The sequence below is a fragment of the Bombina bombina genome, chromosome 12, assembly GCF_027579735.1.
Source record: "Bombina bombina isolate aBomBom1 chromosome 12, aBomBom1.pri, whole genome shotgun sequence".
Taxonomy (NCBI): Eukaryota; Metazoa; Chordata; class Amphibia; order Anura; family Bombinatoridae; genus Bombina; species Bombina bombina.
The window spans coordinates 28,526,191-28,547,598 of NC_069510.1; the positions used below are offsets into that span (position 1 = coordinate 28,526,191).

A 21,408-nucleotide genomic window follows, 5' to 3' on the forward strand; every position below is an offset into this window, starting at 1 on the left:
GTTTGGAGAAAGGATTATCTGCAAGTTCTCTTAAGGGACAGATTTCTGCTTTATCTGTCTTACTACACAAACGACTGGCAGCTATGCCAGAGGTTCAAGCATTTGTTCAGGCTCTGGTTAGGATCAAGCCTGTTTATAGACCTTTGACTCCTCCCTGGAGTTTAAATCTAGTTCTTTCAGTTCTTCAAGGGGTTCCGTTTGAACCCTTACATTCCGTTGATATTAAGTTATTATCTTGGAAAGTTTTGTTTTTGGTTGCAATTTCTTCTGCTAGAAGAGTTTCAGAGTTATCTGCTCTGCAGTGTTCTCCGCCCTATCTGGTGTTCCATGCAGATAAGGTGGTTTTGCGTACTAAGCCTGGTTTTCTTCCGAAAGTTGTTTCCAACAAAAATATTAACCAGGAGATAGTTGTACCTTCTTTGTGTCCGAATCCAGTTTCAAAGAAGGAACGTTTGTTACACAATTTGGACGTAGTCCGTGCTCTAAAATTCTATTTAGAGGCTACCAAAGATTTCAGACAAACATCTTCCTTGTTTGTTGTTTATTCTGGTAAAAGGAGAGGTCAAAAAGCGACTTCTACCTCTCTTTCCTTTTAGCTTAAAAGCATTATCCGATTGGCTTATGAGACTGCCGGACGGCAGCCTCCTGAAAGAATCATAGCTCACTCCACTAGGGCTGTGGCTTCCACATGGGCCTTCAAGAATGAGGCTTCTGTTGACCAGATATGTAAGGCAGCGACTTGGTCTTCACTGCACACTTTTGCCAAATTTTACAAATTTGATACTTTTGCTTCTTCGGAGGCTATTTTTGGGAGAAAGGTTTTGCAAGCTGTGGTGCCTTCCATTTAGGCGACCTGATTTGCTCCCTCCCTTCATCCGTGTCCTAAAGCTTTGGTATTGGTTCCCACAAGTAAGGATGACGCCGTGGACCGGACACACCTATGTTGGAGAAAACAGAATTTATGCTTACCTGATAAATTACTTTCTCCAACGGTGTGTCCGGTCCACGGCCCGCCCTGGTTTTTTAATCAGGTCTGATGAATTATTTTCTCTAACTACAGTCACCACGGTATCATATGGTTTCTCCTATATATATTTCCTCCTGTCCGTCGGTCGAATGACTGGGGTGGGCGGAGCCTAGGAGGGATCATGTGACCAGCTTTGCTGGGACTCTTTGCCATTTCCTGTTGGGGAAGAGAATATCCCACAAGTAAGGATGACGCCGTGGACCGGACACACCGTTGGAGAAAGTAATTTATCAGGTAAGCATAAATTCTGTTTTTTGTACAGCAAGGTTACCTTCTACAACCAATTTCATGCATTGTTCCTGTCACTACGGCAGCGTGTTTCTGGTTCGAGGAACTAGAAAAGTCGCTCAGTAAAGAATCTTCGTATGAGGAGGTTATGGACAGAGTTCAAGCACTTAAATTGGCTAACTCTTTTGTTTTAGATGCCGCTTTGCAATTAGCTAGATTAGCGGCGAAAAATTCAGGGTTTGCTATCGTGGCGCGCAGAGCGCTTTGGCTAAAGTCTTGGTCAGCGGATGTGTCTTCCAAGACAAAATTGCTTAACATTCCTTTCAAAGGTAAAACATTATTTGGACCAGATTTGAAAGAGATTATTTCAGACATCACTGGGGGAAAGGGCCACGCCCTCCCACAGGATAGGTCTTTTAAGGCTAAAAATAAGCCTAATTTTCGTCCCTTTCGCAGAAACGGACCAGCCTCTAATTCTTCATCCTCTAAGCAAGAGGGTAAAACTTCACAACCCAAACCAGCCTGGAAACCAATGCAAGGCTGGAACAAGGGTAAGCTGGCCAAGAAGCCTACCACTGCTACCAAAACAGCATGAAGGGATAGCCCCCGATCCGGGACCGGATCTAGTGGGGGGCAGACTCTCTCTCTTTGCTCAGGCTTGGGCAAGAGATGTTCAGGATCCTTGGGCGCTAGAAATAGTTTCTCAAGGTTATCTCCTGGAATTCAAGGAACTACCCCCAAGGGGAAGGTTCCACAGGTCTCAATTATCTTCAAACCAAATAAAGAGACAGGCATTCTTACATTGTGTAGAAGACCTGTTAAAGATGGGAGTGATACATCCAGTTCCAATAAGAGAACAAGGAATGGGATTTTATTCCAATCTGTTCATAGTTCCCAAAAAAGAGGGAACATTCAGACCAATTTTGGATCTGAAGATCCTAAACAAATTTCTCAGGGTACCATCGTTCAAAATGGAAACTATTCGAACGATCCTACCCACCATCCCGGAAAGTCAATTTATGACTACCGTGGATTTAAAGGATGCGTACCTACATATTCCTATCCACAAGGAACATCATCAGTTCCTAAGGTTCGCTTTTCTGGACAAGCATTACCAGTTTGTGGCACTTCCATTCGGATTAGCCACTGCTCCAAGGATTTTCACAAAGGTACTAGGGTCCCTTCTTGCGGTTCTAAGACCAAGGGGCATTGCAGTAGTACCTTACTTGGACAACATCCTAATTCAAGCGTCGTCCCTGTCAAAAGCAAAGGCTCATACGGACATCGTCCTAGCCTTTCTCAGATCTCACGGATGGAAGGTGAACAAAGAAAAAAGTTCTCTGTCCCCGTCTACAAGAGTTCCCTTCTTGGGAACAATAATAGATTCCTTAGAAATGAGGATTTTTCTGACAGAGGTCAGAAAATCAAAACTTCTAAGCTCTTGTCAAGTACTTCATTCTGTTCCTCGTCCTTCCATAGCGCAGTGCATGGAAGTAATAGGATTGATGGTTGCAACAATGGACATAGTTCCTTTTGCACGAATTCATCTAAGACCATTACAACTGTGCATGCTCAGACAGTGGAATGGGGATTATACAGACTTGTCTCCGACGATTCAAGTAGATCAAAAGACCAGAGATTCACTCCGTTGGTGGCTGACCCTGGACAATCTGTCACAGGGAATGAGCTTCCGCAGACCAGAGTGGGTCATTGTCACGACCGACGCCAGTCTAGTGGGCTGGGGCGCGGTCTGGGAATCCCTGAAAGCTCAGGGTCTATGGTCTCGGGAAGAGTCTCTTCTTCCGATAAACATTCTGGAACTGAGAGCGATATTCAATGCTCTCAGAGCTTGACCTCAACTAGCAAAGGCCAAATTCATAAGGTTTCAATCAGACAACATGACGACCGTCGCATATATCAATCATCAGGGGGGAACAAGGAGTTCCCTGGCGATGAAAGAAGTGACCAAGATAATTCAATGGGCGGAGGATCACTCCTGCCACTTGTCTGCGATCCACATCCCAGGAGTGGAAAATTGGGAAGCGGATTTTCTGAGTCGTCAGACATTCCATCCGGGGGAGTGGGAACTCCATCCGGAAATCTTTGCCCAAATAACTCAATTATGGGGCATTCCAGACATGGATCTGATGGCGTCTCGTCAGAACTTCAAGGTTCCTTGCTACGGGTCCAGATCCAGGGATCCCAAGGCGACTCTAGTAGATGCACTAGTAGCACCTTGGACCTTCAACCTAGCTTATGTATTCCCACCGTTTCCTCTCATTCCCAGGCTGGTAGCCAGGATCAATCAGGAGAGGGCCTCGGTGATCTTGATAGCTCCTGCGTGGCCACGCAGGACTTGGTATGCAGACCTGGTGAATATGTCATCGGCTCCACCATGGAAGCTACCTTTGAGACAGGACCTTCTTGTTCAGGGTCCATTCGAACATCTGAATCTGGTTTCCCTCCAACTGACGGCTTGGAGATTGAACGCTTGATTTTATCAAAGCGTGGGTTTTCAGATTCTGTAATAGATACTCTGATTCAGGCTAGGAAGCCTGTAACTAGAAAAATTTACCATAAAATATGGAAAAAATATATCTGTTGGTGTGAATCCAAAGGATTCCCATGGAACAAGATAAAAATTCCTAAGATTCTATCCTTTCTACAAGAAGGTTTGGAGAAAGGATTATCTGCAAGTTCTCTAAAGGGACAGATCTCTGCTTTATCTGTTTTACTTCACAAAAGACTGGCAGCCGTGCCAGATGTTCAAGCATTTGTTCAGGCTCTGGTTAGGATCAAGCCTGTTTACAGACCTTTGACTCCTCCCTGGAGTCTAAATCTAGTTCTTTCAGTTCTTCAAGGGGTTCCGTTTGAACCTTTACATTCCATAGATATTAAGTTACTATCTTGGAAAGTTTTGTTTTTAGTTGCAATTTCTTCTGCTAGAAGAGTTTCAGAGTTATCTGCTCTGCAGTGTTCTCCGCCCTATCTGGTGTTCCATGCAGGTAAGGTGGTTTTGCGTCCTAAGCCTGGTTTTCTTCCGAAAGTTGTTTCTAACAAAAATATTAACCAGGAGATAGTTGTACCTTCTTTGTGTCCGAATCCAGTTTCAAAGAAGGAACGTTTGTTACACAATTTGGACGTAGTCCGTGCTCTAAAATTCTATTTAGAGGCTACTAAACATTTCAGACAAACATCTTCCTTGTTTGTTGTTTATTCTGGTAAAAGGAGAGGTCAAAAAGCGACTTCTACCTCTCTTTCCTTTTGGCTTAAAAGCATTATCCGATTGGCTTATGAGACTGCCGGACGGCAGCCTCCTGAAAGAATCACAGCTCACTCCACTAGGGCTGTGGCTTCCACATGGGCCTTCAAGAACGAGGCTTCTGTTGACCAGATATGTAAGGATGCGACTTGGTCTTCACTGCACACTTTTGCCAAATTTTACAAATTTGATACTTTTGCTTCTTCGGAGGCTATTTTTGGGAGAGAGGTGTTTTTTTTTACAGGCAGTGGTCACTTCCGTTTAAGTACCTGCCTTGTCCCTCCCATCATCCGTGTACTTTAGCTTTGGTATTGGTATCCCATAAGTAATGGATGATCCGTGGACTGGATACACTTAACAAGAGAAAACATAATTTATGCTTACCTGATAAATGTATTTCTCTTGTAGTGTATCCAGTCCACGGCCCGCCCTGTCCTTTTAAGGCAGGTCTAAAATTTTAATTAAACTACAGTCACCACTGCACCCTATGGTTTCTCCTTTCTTGTCTTGTTTCGGTCGAATGACTGGATATGACATGTGAGGGGAGGAGCTATATAGCACCTCTGCTTGGGTGATCCTCTTGCAACTTCCTGTTGGGAAGGAGAATATCCCATAAGTAATGGATGATCCGTGGACTGGATACACTACAAGAGAAATACATTTATCAGGTAAGCATAAATTATGTTTTTTAAAGGGACAGATACAGCATGCAATTTTAAAGTGAAGCTCAATTTTCATCAATGAGTGCCCGGTTTTTAAAAATACTTTTAAAAACAGGGGCACTTTCATTGCTGAAAATTAACATTGCACTGGATTTGAAGAAAAACTTACCTTTTACTCCTGCAAAGCCGGATCGACGATCCCCCTCCTCCTTCTTCCTGCTGTAGACCACAGCAATGACGAAACTGGTTTCCTCCAATCACAGCCAGGCATCACGAGCTGGACGCTCTAGGGTGCAAGCCATGATTGGAGGAAGCCGGTTTTCGTCATTTCTGACGTCCGTACAGAGGAACTGAGGCTGAGATCGGCGATCCGGCTTTGCAAATCCAGTGCAATGTTAATTTTCATCAATGTAAGTGCCCCTGTTTTTAAAAGTATTTTTAAAAACCGGCCACTCATTGATGAAAATTGACCTTCACTTTAAAGCAACTTTCTAATTCACTCCTATTTTTATCATTTTTTCTTCATTCTCTTGATATCTTTATTTACCCACCAATCAGCAAGCGCTACCCAGATGCTGAACCAAAAATGGGCCGGCTCCTTAGCTTAGATTCCTGATTTATCAAATAAAGATAGCAAGAGAACAAAGAAAAAATGATAATAGGAGTAAGTAGAAAGATGCTTAAAATTGCTGCTGTATGTGAATCATGAAAGGGGAAAAAAAAGTAGAATGGTGACTTTACATTTAGATTGGTTGTATACACTTACTAGTAGATTTCTCTTCACTTAGATCCGGCACGCTGGGATCGCTATCCTGGAGCATATGACCCTGGCTATAGAGATTCCCAAACAAACTATTGGGGTTATGCCTATGGTAACGCTGAGGACCCGTACCAGCAGAAGGCCTCATACAACTATCCAAGCAGGTTAGCTTTATCTGATGCACAAACGTTTAGTTTTGTGTGTACATGGTTAGAAACGGTACAGTCATTTTAGCACTTTCATGGCAGTGCCATCTGTTTGATTAAAAGGAAAAGTCAGTTCATTTAGAATTAAAGCGACAGTCAACTCAAATTTTTGTTGTTTAACAATATAGATAATCCCTTTATTACCCATTCTCCAGTTTTGCATAACCAACACAGTTATATAAATACACTTTTTACCTCTGTGATTATCTTGTATCTAAGCCTCTTCTGACAGCCCCATGATCACATGACTCTTTATTTATTATATATTGACTTGCATTTTAGCTGTGTTGTGCACAACCCACGGGTGTGAGCACAATGTTATATATATGGCCCACATGAACTAGCAGTCTCCTGTTGTGAAAAGCAAATAAAGCATGTGATAAGAGGCTGTCTGTAGTGGCTTAGAAACGGGCAGACATTTAGAGGTTTAAATGTTATTAAGTATATTAATAAAACAATGTTGGTTGTGCAAAGCTGGGGAATGGGTAGTAAAGGTGTTGTCTATCTTTTTAAACAATAACAATATTAGTGTTGACTGTCCCTTTAATACTACACTAAGACTATTTGAGGCCATAGTAGTTGTGCAGACAGACTATCAACTGCGCACAGCAAGATTATTCCACTTAACTTTTACATTTAGCAGGAAATGTGTTTACATAGTACTTAAACAAGAAGCAATATTTTGAATTGCCTCAAAGTTGTAAAATGGCAAATGCGTGCGCGTGCCACTTCTTAAAACCTTAATTATGAAACCTAATTTTTATAATACAAATGATTTCCGCAGAAGGAGTTACTCAGTCACTATGCGCTTTACGTAGATAATTTACCATGTTTGCTTTTCGTGTACGACTATACCTCGTGTAAATCTGGTTATAGGTATAACGTATATGAAGATCGTTGGCAGTATGATCCCCGCTATGTTGGTGGCTTTGATGATGAAATTGAACCACGAAGAGATATGGCAAAGGATGACTTTGACAGACGTAGTGTTCACAGCGAGCATTCTGCCCATAGTGTGCATAGCTCGCACAGTCGAAGAAGCAGTTTTAGTTCACATTCCCAGCACGTGAGTTTGTGCCACATTCTCTGACCAACTCATTATAGAAGCCCATTATCGGCAATTTACTTAAACAACTTTTTATTTTTTAGAGCCAGATATACAATAGCCAGCCAGGTCTCCCAGCAAATGTGTATGATCCACAGTTGCCGAACCCTAATGTTACTGACTATACATACAGCATGTATCCCAACAACTACAGCACCCAGCAGTCACTAGACCCCTATTCTTTTGGATACACAAGCAATACGGAGTGGCAGGCTGAAGAACCAGGTACCTACATTAATGTTAATTTTTTTTTTTTAACCTGTTGGTGGGGTGGGAGGGGTATTTTTTGTGCTCTTATTTTTGGATTGTCTCTGTAATTTGTTTGAACATGTCATTTTAGCATTTGTAGCTTAGTATCACAAAGGGATTAAACACATATGTAAAGCCTATTTTAGTATTCACAGGCTTTACAGTTCCAGAATAGATTATGGGTAGAGATTGACATTTGTGTGAATGTCACTTCTGATTTGCTCACCAGTGGTTTCTTACTCTGGAGCTGCAATGCAAAATGACTTTGCATATATGTTTAACCCCTTTACAATGATTAAAAACAAAGAAAACTAAAATACATTTAGAGCATGTAATTTTTGCATCAGGATATCCTTTTACAGGTTCAAGACTATTGCTTGAAACATTTTAAGTAAAGTGACCTTTTAAGGGACATTTAAACACTAAACAAATGCTAGATGGAATGGTGCATTTAAAGATGAAATTAGTCTGAGAATAACATGTAGATGTATTTTTTAAAGTTTCAAAGGTTTAAATATTTACAAAATAAGTATAAAGTTTTAGTGTCTATAAAACAATGGGAGCTGCCATGTTGTAACTTAGGTTACCTTCTCTGCTTTGGCCAATTAGAGGCAGTTATAAATAGGTCACTAGAGTGTGCAGCCAATGGTTGTGTCTTTTGTGGAATATAACCATAATCTGCACTTCCATTTCTAACGGGAACTGAAAAGCTCACAATTTCATATTACAGGGAAAGGGGACAAAATAAATAATGAAAATCTATTGGATTTCAGTTGAAATAGTGGGGTTTTTTTTTTTTTTTTTTTTTTAAGAGCAGCTTTTGCTTGTGTTACCACCCTTACTTTTTAAAAATGTTAAGTTCATGATCTGCATTTCAGGAATGTGCAGTACTCTGATATATAAATGTGATAATCTATACAGTTAATCTAATGCAGATCAAAGTGCATGCAAGGAAATAATGTAAATGTATGTTCTGTTAATGATTAAACCTTCACTGTGTTGAGATTTTCTTTTTTCAACTTTGTGCTAATGGTATCAACCTTTAAATCAAATATGCTTTTTTCAAATATATATATATATTCATTATTATTCTATTAGTTTATGTAGTTTAGTTGTAGCAATTATTACGGCATAAAAAGCACAATGATGTACAGTGAATACCAAACCTCACAGGTATCCTCTTCTATGGTAACCAACTGCAGTTGTATACTATGTAGAAACACTTTTGTGGGGTATTATCTACAGTTTTCTTTGTTTCTAGTTCCCTCTAGATCTTTGACCCCAGAAAAGTTTGGAAGTCCACACGTCTGTGCCAGGTTTGGACCTGGTGGGCATTTAATCAAAGTGCTTCCCAACTTGCCTTCAGACGGGCAGCCCGCTTTAGTTGAGATCCACAATATGGAGGTAAAATATCTGTCTGCTTGTTAAACAGCTTGCTGGGTGTTTGGCATTATTAACGGGTATGAATGTCAAAATTAAACTCGCATAGATCAAATTTAGCATTGTTTCCTCAAGTACTCCCAACAGGTCAGCTTTTCATTATAGCTGAACCAGTGCACAGGTGAAATAATCAGCTGATGGGTGAAAGCAGGTTAGTAACCTTGGTTACTGATCAGCTGATTACTTCACCTGTGCACTGGTTCTGTTATAATGAAAATCTGACCTGTTGGGGGTACTTGAAGACCGGTGTGGAGAAACACTGAAATAGAGCGTGCAATTTTAATATACTTTTCTTTACTTCTGTTTGACTTTTGCTTCATTCTCTTTATTTCCTTTGTTGAAAAATTTTACATGTAGCTTCAGGAGCAGCAATTCACTACTGGGAGCTAGCTGGTGACCGATGGCTACACACATATGCCTCTTGTCATTGGTTCACCAGATGTGTTCATCTAGCTCCCAGTAGTGCATTGCAACTTTTGAGCAGACTTAAAGTGATGGTAAATCCAAGCGTATAACAAACGTTAGGATTTACCTTTACAAAAAATAAACATTAGTTTCTGTCATTGTTTACTAAAAAAACGCTTTTAAACTCGCCCTAGCTGTGTGGCAAGTATATTGATAATTCAGTGCTTCCGGCCTCCCACGGCACAGTGCTCTTCTCCGGTGAGGTGATGTTTCCACCTCTCAACCAACAGCTGACACGCACGGCTATTGGTTTAGAGGTGGAAACGTCAACTCATTGAAGTGCAGTGGGAGGCCGGAGGCGCTGAGTTATCAATATACTTGCAACGAGCTATGGGGTGAGTTTAACAGCATTTTTTAGTAAACAAAACGGAAACGGTTTTATTTTTACTGATGGTAAATCCTAACGTTTGTTATACGTTTTGGTTTTACCATCACTTTAATGTATGGGCTTGATCTATTTGCAGATACTTTTATTACAGCTCTATCTACATTTTCTTTTTATACTTTAAGAAATTCTGTTTCTAGCTTCACTCTTTAGAATTGTTTATTAGTTGCCTTTTTTACCCATGTATTTTCTCATACACCTCTGTGCATATATGTATTATAATATACATAGTTTAACAACCTTTATATATTGTTGTATATCTTTATTTGTTTCAGTAAGGATGCAGAGAATCTGACCCCATCTTATCTTGCAGGTCATGTTACAGCACTGCCCCGAGCAAGAACAGCTGAGGACATTTCCTGGTCCCTTGGTGAAGTAGGTTTTGACTACTTTAAAAAATGTGTTAAATTGTAAATGTGCAATTATCATCTAGTGCTATGTATATATGTTTCATTTTCAAGTATAGCTTTTAGCATAGGATTTTTTTTTGTCCCTTCACTTGCAGAGATGAAACTCACAAAGTAGATGTGATTACTTTTGCACATAACAAAGCAAAGGAATGTTTGCAGAATGATAACCTGATTGACCAGGAATCTGTGTGTTTGCTGTGGGATTTTATTGTATTACTCTGCAGGCAAAATGGGGTGAGTTTTTATATTTGATTTATGGTTATATATCTCATTAGATGTAGGTGAATGGGGATAAATGTATTAGTTATACTATTGAGTGTAATGATAGAAATATAGTAATCATAATTGTATTTATAGATATATGGTGCATATATTGTAAATTAGTTTTAAAATGCTCCGTGTATTTTTTAAATGTCTACTTTCTAAGCCCACAATATGCATCTTTGCCTCAACCTTTTTATATTACACAAACGATGGTCATTTTTTGTACTTTTATTTTCGCATTTGAGAGTTTTTTTTTTTGGTTTTTTTTTATAAAAACATTTTTTTCGCATTTGAATCCTGCCGACTACGCCAACAAAAATAAAAAAAATCCCAGCTTTGTCTTTCTGTATCTATATATACATATACACCCCCCCCCCCAATTCTTGCAGTCAACCTGATTGTAAAATCTGTGCTTATGTACTGTATGAATACAAAGTTTCATGTGAGTCAGAGAACCAATAGTCAATAACTTATCCTAGTGCTCAGTGTAGCTTTCAAAAATTTTAGTCACTATGGATTTAATAAATACATCCCCTTTTTGTGTTTTTTTTAAACATGTTACTTGCTCTACCATTGCAGACTGTTGTAGGCACAGATATTGCTGACCTGCTGCTGAAAGACCATAAAACTGTGTGGTTGCCTGGCAAGTCGCCCAACGAAGCAAACTTAATAGATTTCAGCAATGAGCCACTGGAGCAAGAGGAGGAGTCTGTAGCATCTCAGCTGTCCTTCCTCACAGATACCCTTCCGACCATTGGAAACAATCTGGAGAAAGAAACAGAGAGGTTCAGAGAGCTGCTTCTTTTTGGACGTAAAAAGGTATTTAAATGGATTCTTTATTTGAACAGTCTTGATACATCAAAATGTTCTCTCTACCATCTAATATAGAATGTTTCAAAATAAATTACTTCTTTTTTTTTTTTTTTTTTTTTTTTTTTTTTAATAGATCTTCCTGTGGTGGCTAAAATCTTTTTTTATTCTGTTTGAGTTGTTAGTATCAGCCAATGAGCAGTAGTGTCCTGGGACTAATCTGAACACATTAACTAAAAATTATTGATGCAGTAACTGCTGTTCTTTCATGTACATTATTAGAACTTATTTATTTTAGTACCAATAATTTTCACAGTTATGAGCACGTATATTTAAAGGGACGGTAAATATAAATAATGATTTTACTTTTTTCTGGGTGGAAAATAATTTTAAACACCCAAATACCCACTAACCATCTTAAATAGTGCAGTAAAAGTTGAAAAATCAGCAGTCAAAGAGTCAGTAACTCTTAATACAAATTAGTTAGATCAAGACTGACAAATCTCATATAAAATGCTTATTTCTTCTGTTAAGTGTGATCAGTCCACGGGTCATCATTACTTCTGGGATATTACTCCTCCCCAACAGGAAGTGCAAGAGGATTCACCCAGCAGAGCTGCATATAGCTCCTCCCCTCTACGTCACTCCCAGTCATTCTCTTGCACCCAACGACTAGATAGGATGTGTGAGAGGACTATGGTGATTTTATTTAGTTTTATTTCTTCAATCAAAAGTTTGTTATTTTTAATAGCACCGGAGTGTGTTATTCCTTCTCTGGTAGAGTTTGAAGAAGAATCTACCAGAGTTTTTTCTATGATTTTAGCCGGAGTAGTTAAGATCATATTGCTGTTTCTCGGCCATCTGAGGAGAGGTAAACTTCAGATCAGGGGACAGCGGGCAGATTAATCTGCAAAGAGGTATGTAGCAGCTTTTATTTTCTGACAATGGAATTGATGAGAAAATCCTGCCATACCAATATAATATCATGTATGTATATTTTACGTTTGAGTATTCTGGGGAATGGTACTTCACTGGAATTACACTGTGTATATAAGACTTTAGCCTATTTGCAAGCAACAGGCTTTTTAATAACTCTTAATTTATGTTAAACGTTTTTGCTGGAATGTAAAATCGTTTTCATTTTCTGAGGTACTGGGTGAATAAAATGTTTGGGCACTATTTTTCCACTTGGCAGTTGCTTGATCTAATTCTGACAGTTTACTGATCTCTCTCACTGTTGTGTGTGAGGGGGAGGGGCCTTTTTTTTGGCGCTTTTGCTACGCATCAAAAATTTCAGTCAGAAGCTCATTGTTTTTTCCTGCATGTTCCGGTTCATCTTACAGAACTCAGGGGTCTTCAAAGCTTGTTTGAGGGAAGTAATCTTCACAACAGAGCTGTGAGATTGTAGTTGACTGTGATAAAACAAAACAAAAAAAAAAAAAACGTTTATTCTTTAACTTTTTTATGCCATCAGGGTTAGTTATTCTTTGCTAATGGGAACAAGCCTTTGCTAAAATTGTGTTTGGTTTTTACAAAGTTTGATGCTGTAACCTTTTCATTTTATTGATTTCAACTGTCATATATCTTTCTGTGCTTCTTAGGCACAGTACGTTTTTCATTGTATTTTACTTGAATAATATTTCCAAGTTGCAAGTTTAGTTGCTAGTGTGTTAAACATGTCTGATTCAGAGGATGAGACCTGTACTATTTGTGCTAACGCCAAAGTGGAGCCCAATAGAAATTTATGTACTAACTGTATTGATGCTACTTTAAATAAAAGTCAATCTGTACAAATTGAACAAATTTCACCAAACAACGAGGGGAGAGTTATGCCGACTAACTCGCCTCACGTGACAGTACCTGCATCTCCCGCTCGGGAGGTGCGCGATATTGTGGCGCCCAGTACATCCGGGCGGCCATTACAAATAACATTACAAGATATGGCTACTGTTATGACTGAGGTTTTGGCTAAATTACCAGAGCTAAGAGGCAAGCGTGATCACTCTGGGGTGAGAACAGAGTGCGCTGATAATGCTAGGGCCATGTCAGATACTGCGTCACAACTTGCAGAACATGAGGACGGAGAGCTTCATTCTGCGGCTGACGGTTCTGATCCAAACAGATTGGATTCAGATATTTCAAATTTTAAATTTAAGCTGGAAAACCTCCGTGTATTACTAGGGGAGGTGTTAGCGGCTCTGAATGATTGTAACACAGTTGCAATACCAGAGAAAATGTGTAGGTTGGATAAATATTTTGCTGTACCAACAAGTACTGACGTTTTTCCTATTCCTAAGAGACTAACTGAAATTATTACTAAGGAGTGGGATAGACCCGGTGTGCCGTTCTCACCCCCTCCGATATTTAGAAAGATGTTTCCAATAGACACCACCACACGGGACTTATGGCAAACGGTCCCTAAGGTGGAGGGAGCAGTTTCTACTTTAGCTAAGCGTACCACTATCCCGGTGGAGGATAGCTGTGCCTTTTCAGATCCAATGGATAAAAAGTTAGAGGGTTACCTTAAGAAAATGTTTGTTCAACAAGGTTTTATATTGCAACCCCTTGCATGCATTGCGCCGGTCACGGCTGCAGCGGCATTCTGGATTGAGTCTCTGGAAGACAACCTTAGTTCAGCTACTCTGGACGACATTACGGACAGGCTTAGAATCCTTAAGCTAGCTAATTCATTCATTTCGGAAGCCGTAGTACATTTAACTAAACTTACGGCTAAGAATTCCGGATTCGCCATTCAGGCGCGCAGAGCACTGTGGCTAAAATCCTGGTCAGCTGATGTAACTTCTAAGTCCAAATTACTTAATATACCTTTCAAAGGGCAGACCTTATTTGGGCCCGGTTTGAAAGAAATTATCGCTGACATTACAGGAGGTAAGGGCCACGCCCTGCCTCAAGACAGAGCCAAATCTAAGGCTAGACAGTCTAATTTTCGTTCCTTTCGGAATTTCAAAGCAGGAGCAGCATCAACTTCCACTGCTCCAAAACAGGAAGGATCTGTTGCTCGCTACAGACAAAGCTGGAGACCTAACCAGTCTTGGAACAAGGGCAAGCAGGCCAGGAAACCTGCTGCTGCCCTTAAAACAGCATGAATTGAGGGCCCCCGATCCGGGATCGGATCTAGTGGGGGGCAGACTTTCTCTCTTCGCCCAGGCTTGGGCAAGAGATGTCCAGGACCCCTGGGCGCTAGAGATAATATCTCAGGGATACCTTCTGGACTTCAAATTCTCTCCTCCAAGAGAGAGATTTCATCTGTCAAGGTTGTCAACAAACCAAACAAAGAAAGAGGCGTTTCTACGCTGCGTACAAGAACTTTTGTTAATGGGAGTAATCCATCCAGTTCCACGGTCGGAACAGGGACAAGGGTTTTACTCAAATCTATTTGTGGTTCCCAAAAAAGAGGGAACTTTCAGACCAATCCTGGATTTAAAGATCCTAAACAAATTCCTAAGAGTTCCATCGTTCAAAATGGAGACTATTCGGACAATTTTACCCATGATCCAAAAGGGTCAGTACATGACCACAGTGGATTTAAAGGATGCTTACCTTCACATACCGATTCACAAAGATCATTACCGGTATCTAAGGTTTGCCTTCCTAGACAGGCATTACCAGTTTGTAGCTCTTCCATTCGGATTGGCTACAGCTCCAAGAATCTTCACAAAGGTTCTGGGTGCTCTTCTGGCGGTACTAAGACCGCAGGGAATCTCGGTAGCTCCGTACCTAGACGACATTCTGATACAAGCTTCAAGCTTTCAAACTGCCAAGTCTCATACAGAGTTAGTACTGGCTTTTCTAAGGTCACATGGATGGAAGGTGAACGAAAAGAAAAGTTCACTCGTTCCACTCACAAGAGTTCCCTTCCTGGGGACTCTTATAGATTCTGTAGAAATGAAGATTTACCTGACAGAGGACAGGTTAACAAGACTTCAAAGTGCTTGCCGCACCCTTCATTCCATTCAACACCCGTCAGTGGCTCAATGCATGGAGGTAATCGGCTTAATGGTAGCGGCAATGGACATTGTTCCCTTTGCTCGCTTACACCTCAGACCACTGCAACTGTGCATGCTAAGTCAGTGGAATGGGGATTACTCAGATTTGTCCCCTCCTCTGAATCTGGATCAAGAGACCAGAAATTCTCTTCTATGGTGGCTTTCTCGGCCACATCTGTCCAGGGGGATGCCATTCAGCAGACCAGACTGGACAATTGTAACAACAGACGCCAGCCTTCTAGGTTGGGGTGCCGTCTGGAATTCTCTGAAAGCTCAGGGACAATGGAGTCAGGAGGAGAGTCTCCTGCCAATAAACATTCTGGAATTGAGAGCAGTTCTCAATGCCCTCCTGGCTTGGCCCCAGTTGACAACTCTGGGGTTCATCAGGTTTCAGTCGGACAACATCACGACGGTAGCTTACATCAACCATCAGGGAGGGACAAGAAGCTCCCTATCAATGATGGAAGTATCAAAGATAATTCGCTGGGCAGAATCTCACTCTTGCCACCTGTCAGCAATCCACATTCCGGGAGTGGAGAACTGGGAGGCGGATTTCTTAAGTCGTCAGACTTTTCATCCGGGGGAGTGGGAGCTTCATCCGGAGGTCTTTGCCCAAATACTTCGACGTTGGGGCAAACCAGAGATAGATCTCATGGCGTCTCGACAGAACGCCAAGCTTCCTCGTTACGGGTCCAGATCCAGGGATCCAGGAGCAGTCCTGATAGATGCCCTGACAGCACCTTGGGACTTCAGGATGGCTTACGTGTTTCCACCCTTCCCGATGCTTCCTCGATTGATTGCCAGAATCAAACAGGAGAGAGCATCAGTGATTCTAATAGCACCTGCATGGCCACGCAGGACTTGGTATGCAGACCTGGTGGACATGTCATCCTGTCCACCTTGGTCTCTACCTCTGAAACAGGATCTCCTGATACAGGGTCCTTTCAAACATCAAAATCTAACTTCTCTGAAGCTGACTGCTTGGAAATTGAACGCTTGATTTTATCAAGACGTGGGTTTTCTGAGTCAGTTATTGATACCTTAATACAGGCTAGGAAGCCTGTTACCAGAAGGATTTACCATAAGATATGGCGTAAATACCTATATTGGTGTGAATCCAAAGGTTACTCTTGGAGTAAGGTTAGGATTCCTAGGATATTGTCTTTTCTACAAGAAGGTTTAGAAAAGGGTTTATCTGCTAGTTCATTAAAGGGACAGATTTCAGCTCTGTCCATTCTGTTACACAAACGTCTGTCAGAAGTTCCAGACGTTCAGGCTTTTTGTCAGGCTTTGGCCAGGATTAAGCCTGTGTTTAAAACTGTTGCTCCGCCATGGAGCTTAAACCTTGTTCTTAACGTTTTACAGGGCGTTCCGTTTGAACCCCTTCATTCCATTGATATAAAGTTGTTATCTTGGAAAGTTCTATTTTTAATGGCTATTTCCTCGGCTCGAAGAGTCTCTGAGTTATCAGCCTTACATTGTGATTCTCCTTATTTGATTTTTCATTCGGATAAGGTAGTTCTGCGTACTAAACCTGGGTTCTTACCTAAGGTAGTCACTAACAGGAATATCAATCAAGAGATTGTTGTTCCTTCTTTGTGTCCAAATCCTTCTTCGAAGAAGGAACGTCTACTGCACAATCTGGACGTAGTTTGTGCCCTAAAATTTTACTTACAGGCAACTAAGGAATTTCGACAAACGTCTTCTCTGTTTGTCGTTTACTCTGGTCAGAGGAGAGGTCAAAAGGCTTCTGCTACCTCTCTTTCCTTTTGGCTTCGTAGCATAATACGTTTAGCTTATGAGACTGCTGGACAGCAGCCTCCTGAAAGAATTACAGCTCATTCTACTAGAGCTGTGGCTTCCACTTGGGCCTTCAAGAATGAGGCCTCTGTTGAACAGATTTGCAAGGCTGCAACTTGGTCTTCGCTTCATACTTTTTCCAAATTTTACAAATTTGACACTTTTGCTTCTTCGGAGGCTATTTTTGGGAGAAAGGTTCTTCAGGCAGTGGTTCCTTCTGTATAAAGAGCCTGCCTATCCCTCCCGTCATCCGTGTACTTTTGCTTTGGTATTGGTATCCCAGAAGTAATGATGACCCGTGGACTGATCACACTTAACAGAAGAAAACATAATTTATGCTTACCTGATAAATTCCTTTCTTCTGTAGTGTGATCAGTCCACGGCCCGCCCTGTTTTTTTTTTTAAGGCAGGTAAATATTTTTTAAATTATACTCCAGTCACCACTACACCCTTGGCTTCTCCTTTCTCGTTGGTCCTTGGTCGAATGACTGGGAGTGACGTAGAGGGGAGGAGCTATATGCAGCTCTGCTGGGTGAATCCTCTTGCACTTCCTGTTGGGGAGGAGTAATATCCCAGAAGTAATGATGACCCGTGGACTGATCACACTACAGAAGAAAGGAATTTATCAGGTAAGCATAAATTATGTTTTATTCACAGATGGGGGAGGGGGGGATTGCAGTTCATTTTTATTCTTTATTTTGTCAGTAAATTCAATCTGATATTTGTTTTTTCTTCTCTACTTCCCCCAGAGAGGCGGAAGCGCATTCTATGGAATTCATATCCCAGACCCTCCTTTATGTAGCTAGTGATTGCTTGATCAGTGCAGGAGTTAATTTAAATCTGTCCATTATTAGCCTTACCAATGTAGATTAGGTAAACATACTCGGGCGGTATGTTTGTGTTACAGTTAAACGATTTTGTAAAGAAATGTTTTAAACACTCTCTTTATTAAAGGGACACTAAACACAATTTTTGTTTTTGCATTGTTAAGTGCATACAATTTCTCCAACATAGGTGTGTCCGGTCCACGGCGTCATCCTTACTTGTGGGATATTCTCTTCCCCAACAGGAAATGGCAAAGAGTCCCAGCAAAGCTGGTCACATGATCCCTCCTAGGCTCCGCCCACCCCAGTCATTCTCTTTGCCGTTGCACAGGCAACATCTCCACGGAGATGGTTAAGAGTTTTTTGGTGTTTAAATGTAGTTTTTATTCTTCTATCAAGTGTTTGTTATTTTAAAATAGTGCTGGTATGTACTATTTACTCTGAAACAGAAAAAAGATGAAGATTTCTGTTTGTAAGAGGAAGATGATTTTAGCAGAAGTTACTAAAATCGATTGCTGTTTCCACACAGGACTGTTGAGATGAAGTAACTTCAGTTGGGGGAAACAGTTGGCAGACTTTTCTGCTTAAGGTATGACTGGCCATATTTCTAACAAGACTATGTAATGCTGGAAGGCTGTCATTTCCCCTTATGGGGACCGGTAAGCCATTTTCTTAGTTAAATAAAAGAATAAAGGGCTTCATAAGGGCTTAAAAAACTGGTAGACATTTTTCTGGGCTAAAACGATTGCTTTGCTAGGCATATTTTGCAGATTCTAACTATTAATGGTTATTATAATCTTGGGGATTGTTTAGAAAAACGGCAGGCACTGTGTTGGACACCTTTTTCAGATGGGGGCCTTTTCTAGTTATAGACAGAGCCTCATTTTCGCGCCACTAATGCGCAGTTGTTTTTGGAGAGCAAGGCATGCAGATGCATGTGTGAGGAGCTAAGAATCACTGAAAAAGCTTATAGAAGGCATCATTTGGTATCGTATTCCCCTCTGGGCTTGGTTGGTTCTCAGCAAAGCATATAGCTGGGACTGTATAGGGGTTAAATGTAAAAACGGCTCCGGTTCCGTTAATTTAAGGGTTAAAGCTCTGAAATTTGGTGTGCAATACTTTTAATGCTTTAAGACACTGTGGTGAAATTTTGGTGAATTTTGAACAATTCCTTCATACTTTTTCACATATTCAGTAATAAAGTGTTTTCAGTTTGAAATTTAAAGTGACAGTAACGGTTTTATTTTAAAACGTTTTTTGTGCTTTGTTGACAAGTTTAAGCCTGTTTAACATGTCTGTACCATCAGATAAGCTATGTTCTATATGTATGAAAGCCAAGGTGTCTCCCCATTTAAATTTATGTGATAATTGTGCAATAGTGTCCAAACAAAGTAGGGACAGCAATGCCACAGATAATGATATTGCCCAAGATGATTCCTCAAATGAGGGGAGTAAAAATGATACTACATCATCCCCTTCTGTGTCTACATCAGTTTTGCCCACACAAGAGGCCCCTAGTACATCTAGTGCGCCAATTCTTATTACCATGCAACAATTAACGGCTGTAATGGATAACTCTATAGCAAACATTTTATCCAAAATGCCTACTTATCAGAGAAAGCGCGATTGCTCTGTTTTAAACACTGAAGAGCAAGAGGACGCTGATGATAACTGTTCTGACATACCCTCACACCAATCTGAAGGGGCCATGAGGGAGGTTTTGTCTGAGGGAGAAATTTCAGATTCAGGTAAAATTTCTCAACAAGCTGAACCTGATGTTGTGACATTTTAAATTTAAATTAGAACATCTCTGCGCACTGCTTAAGGAGGTATTATCTACTCTGGATGATTGTGACAATTTGGTCATTCCAGAGAAATTATGTAAGATGGACAAGTTCCTAGAAGTTCCGGTGCCCCCCGACGCTTTTCCTATACCCAAGCGGGTGGCGGACATAGTAAATAAAGAGTGGGAAAGGCCCGGCATACCTTTTGTCCCCCCCCCCTATATTTAAGAAATTATTTCCTATAGTCGACCCCAGAAAGGACTTATGGCAGACAGTCCCCAAGGTCGAGGGGGTGGTTTCTACTCTAAACAAACGCACTACTATTCCTATCGAAGATAGTTGTGCTTTCAAAGATCCTATGGATAAAAAATTAGAGGGTTTGCTTAAAAAGATTTTTGTTCAGCAAGGTTACCTTCTACAACCAATTTCATGCATTGTTCCTGTCACTACGGCAGCGTGTTTCTGGTTCGAGGAACTAGAAAAGTCGCTCAATAAAGAATCTTTGTATGAGGAGGTTATGGACAGAGTTCAAGCACTTAAATTGGCTAACTCTTTTATTTTAGATGCCGCTTTGCAATTAGCTAGATTAGCGGCGAAAAATTCAGGGTTTGCTATCGTGGCGCGCAGAGCGCTTTGGCTAAAGTCTTGGTCAGCGGATGTGTCTTCCAAGACAAAATTGCTTAACATCCCTTTCAAGGGTAAAACATTATTTGGACCTGATTTGAAAGAGATTATTTCAGACATCACTGGGGGAAAGGGCCACGCCCTCCCACAGGATAGGTCTTTTAAGGCTAAAAATAAGCCTAATTTTCGTCCCTTTCGCAGAAACGGACCAGCCTCTAATTCTACATCCTCTAAGCAAGAGGGTAATACTTCACAACCCAAACCAGCCTGGAGACCAATGCAAGGCTGGAACAAGGGTAAGCAGGCCAAGAAGCCTACCACTGCTACCAAAACAGCATGAAGGGATGGCCCCCGATCCGGGACCGGATCTGGTGGGGGGCAGACTTTCTCTCTTTGCTCAGGCTTGGGCAAGAGATGTTCAGGATCCTTGGGCGCTAGAAATAGTTTCTCAAGGTTATCTCCTGGAATTCAAGGAACTACCCCCAAGGGGAAGGTTCCACAGGTCTCAATTATCTTCAAACCAAATAAAAAGACAGGCATTCTTACATTGTGTAGACGACCTGTTAAAGATGGGAGTGATTCATCCAGTTCCAATAAGAGAACAAGGGATGGGTTTTTATTCCAACCTGTTCATAGTTTCCAAAAAAGAGGGAACATTCAGACCAATTTTGGATCTCAAGATCCTAAACAAATTTCTCAAGGTTCCATCGTTCAAAATGGAAACTATTCGAACGATCCTACCTACTATCCAGGAAAATCAATTTATGACTACCGTGGATTTAAAGGATGCGTACCTACATATTCCTATCCACAAGGAACATCATCAGTTCCTAAGGTTCGCTTTTCTGGACAAGCATTACCAGTTTGTGGCACTTCCATTCGGATTAGCCACTGCTCCAAGGATTTTCACAAAGGTACTAGGGTCCCTTCTTGCGGTTCTAAGACCAAGGGGCATTGCAGTAGTACCTTACTTGGACGACATTCTGATTCAAGCGTCGTCTCTGTCAAAAGCAAAGGCTCATACGGACATCGTCCTAGCCTTTCTCAGATCTCACGGATGGAAGGTGAACAAAGAAAAAAGTTCTCTGTCCCCGTC

General features: G+C 41.0%; 1 protein-coding gene across 1 annotated transcript in view; it reads left to right on the top strand.

Annotated features, from left to right (window-relative positions):
* SEC16A (SEC16 homolog A, endoplasmic reticulum export factor) overlaps positions 1-21,408 on the top strand; it is a 148,724-nt gene that overhangs the window by 40,720 nt on the left and 86,596 nt on the right. The window contains exons 5-11 of the mRNA XM_053695421.1: positions 5,968-6,103; positions 7,022-7,211; positions 7,295-7,475; positions 8,761-8,903; positions 10,103-10,164; positions 10,295-10,433; positions 11,043-11,282. Of these exons, the coding sequence (XP_053551396.1) occupies positions 5,968-6,103; positions 7,022-7,211; positions 7,295-7,475; positions 8,761-8,903; positions 10,103-10,164; positions 10,295-10,433; positions 11,043-11,282 (1,091 nt within the window). The remainder of the gene's footprint in view (positions 1-5,967; positions 6,104-7,021; positions 7,212-7,294; positions 7,476-8,760; positions 8,904-10,102; positions 10,165-10,294; positions 10,434-11,042; positions 11,283-21,408) is intronic.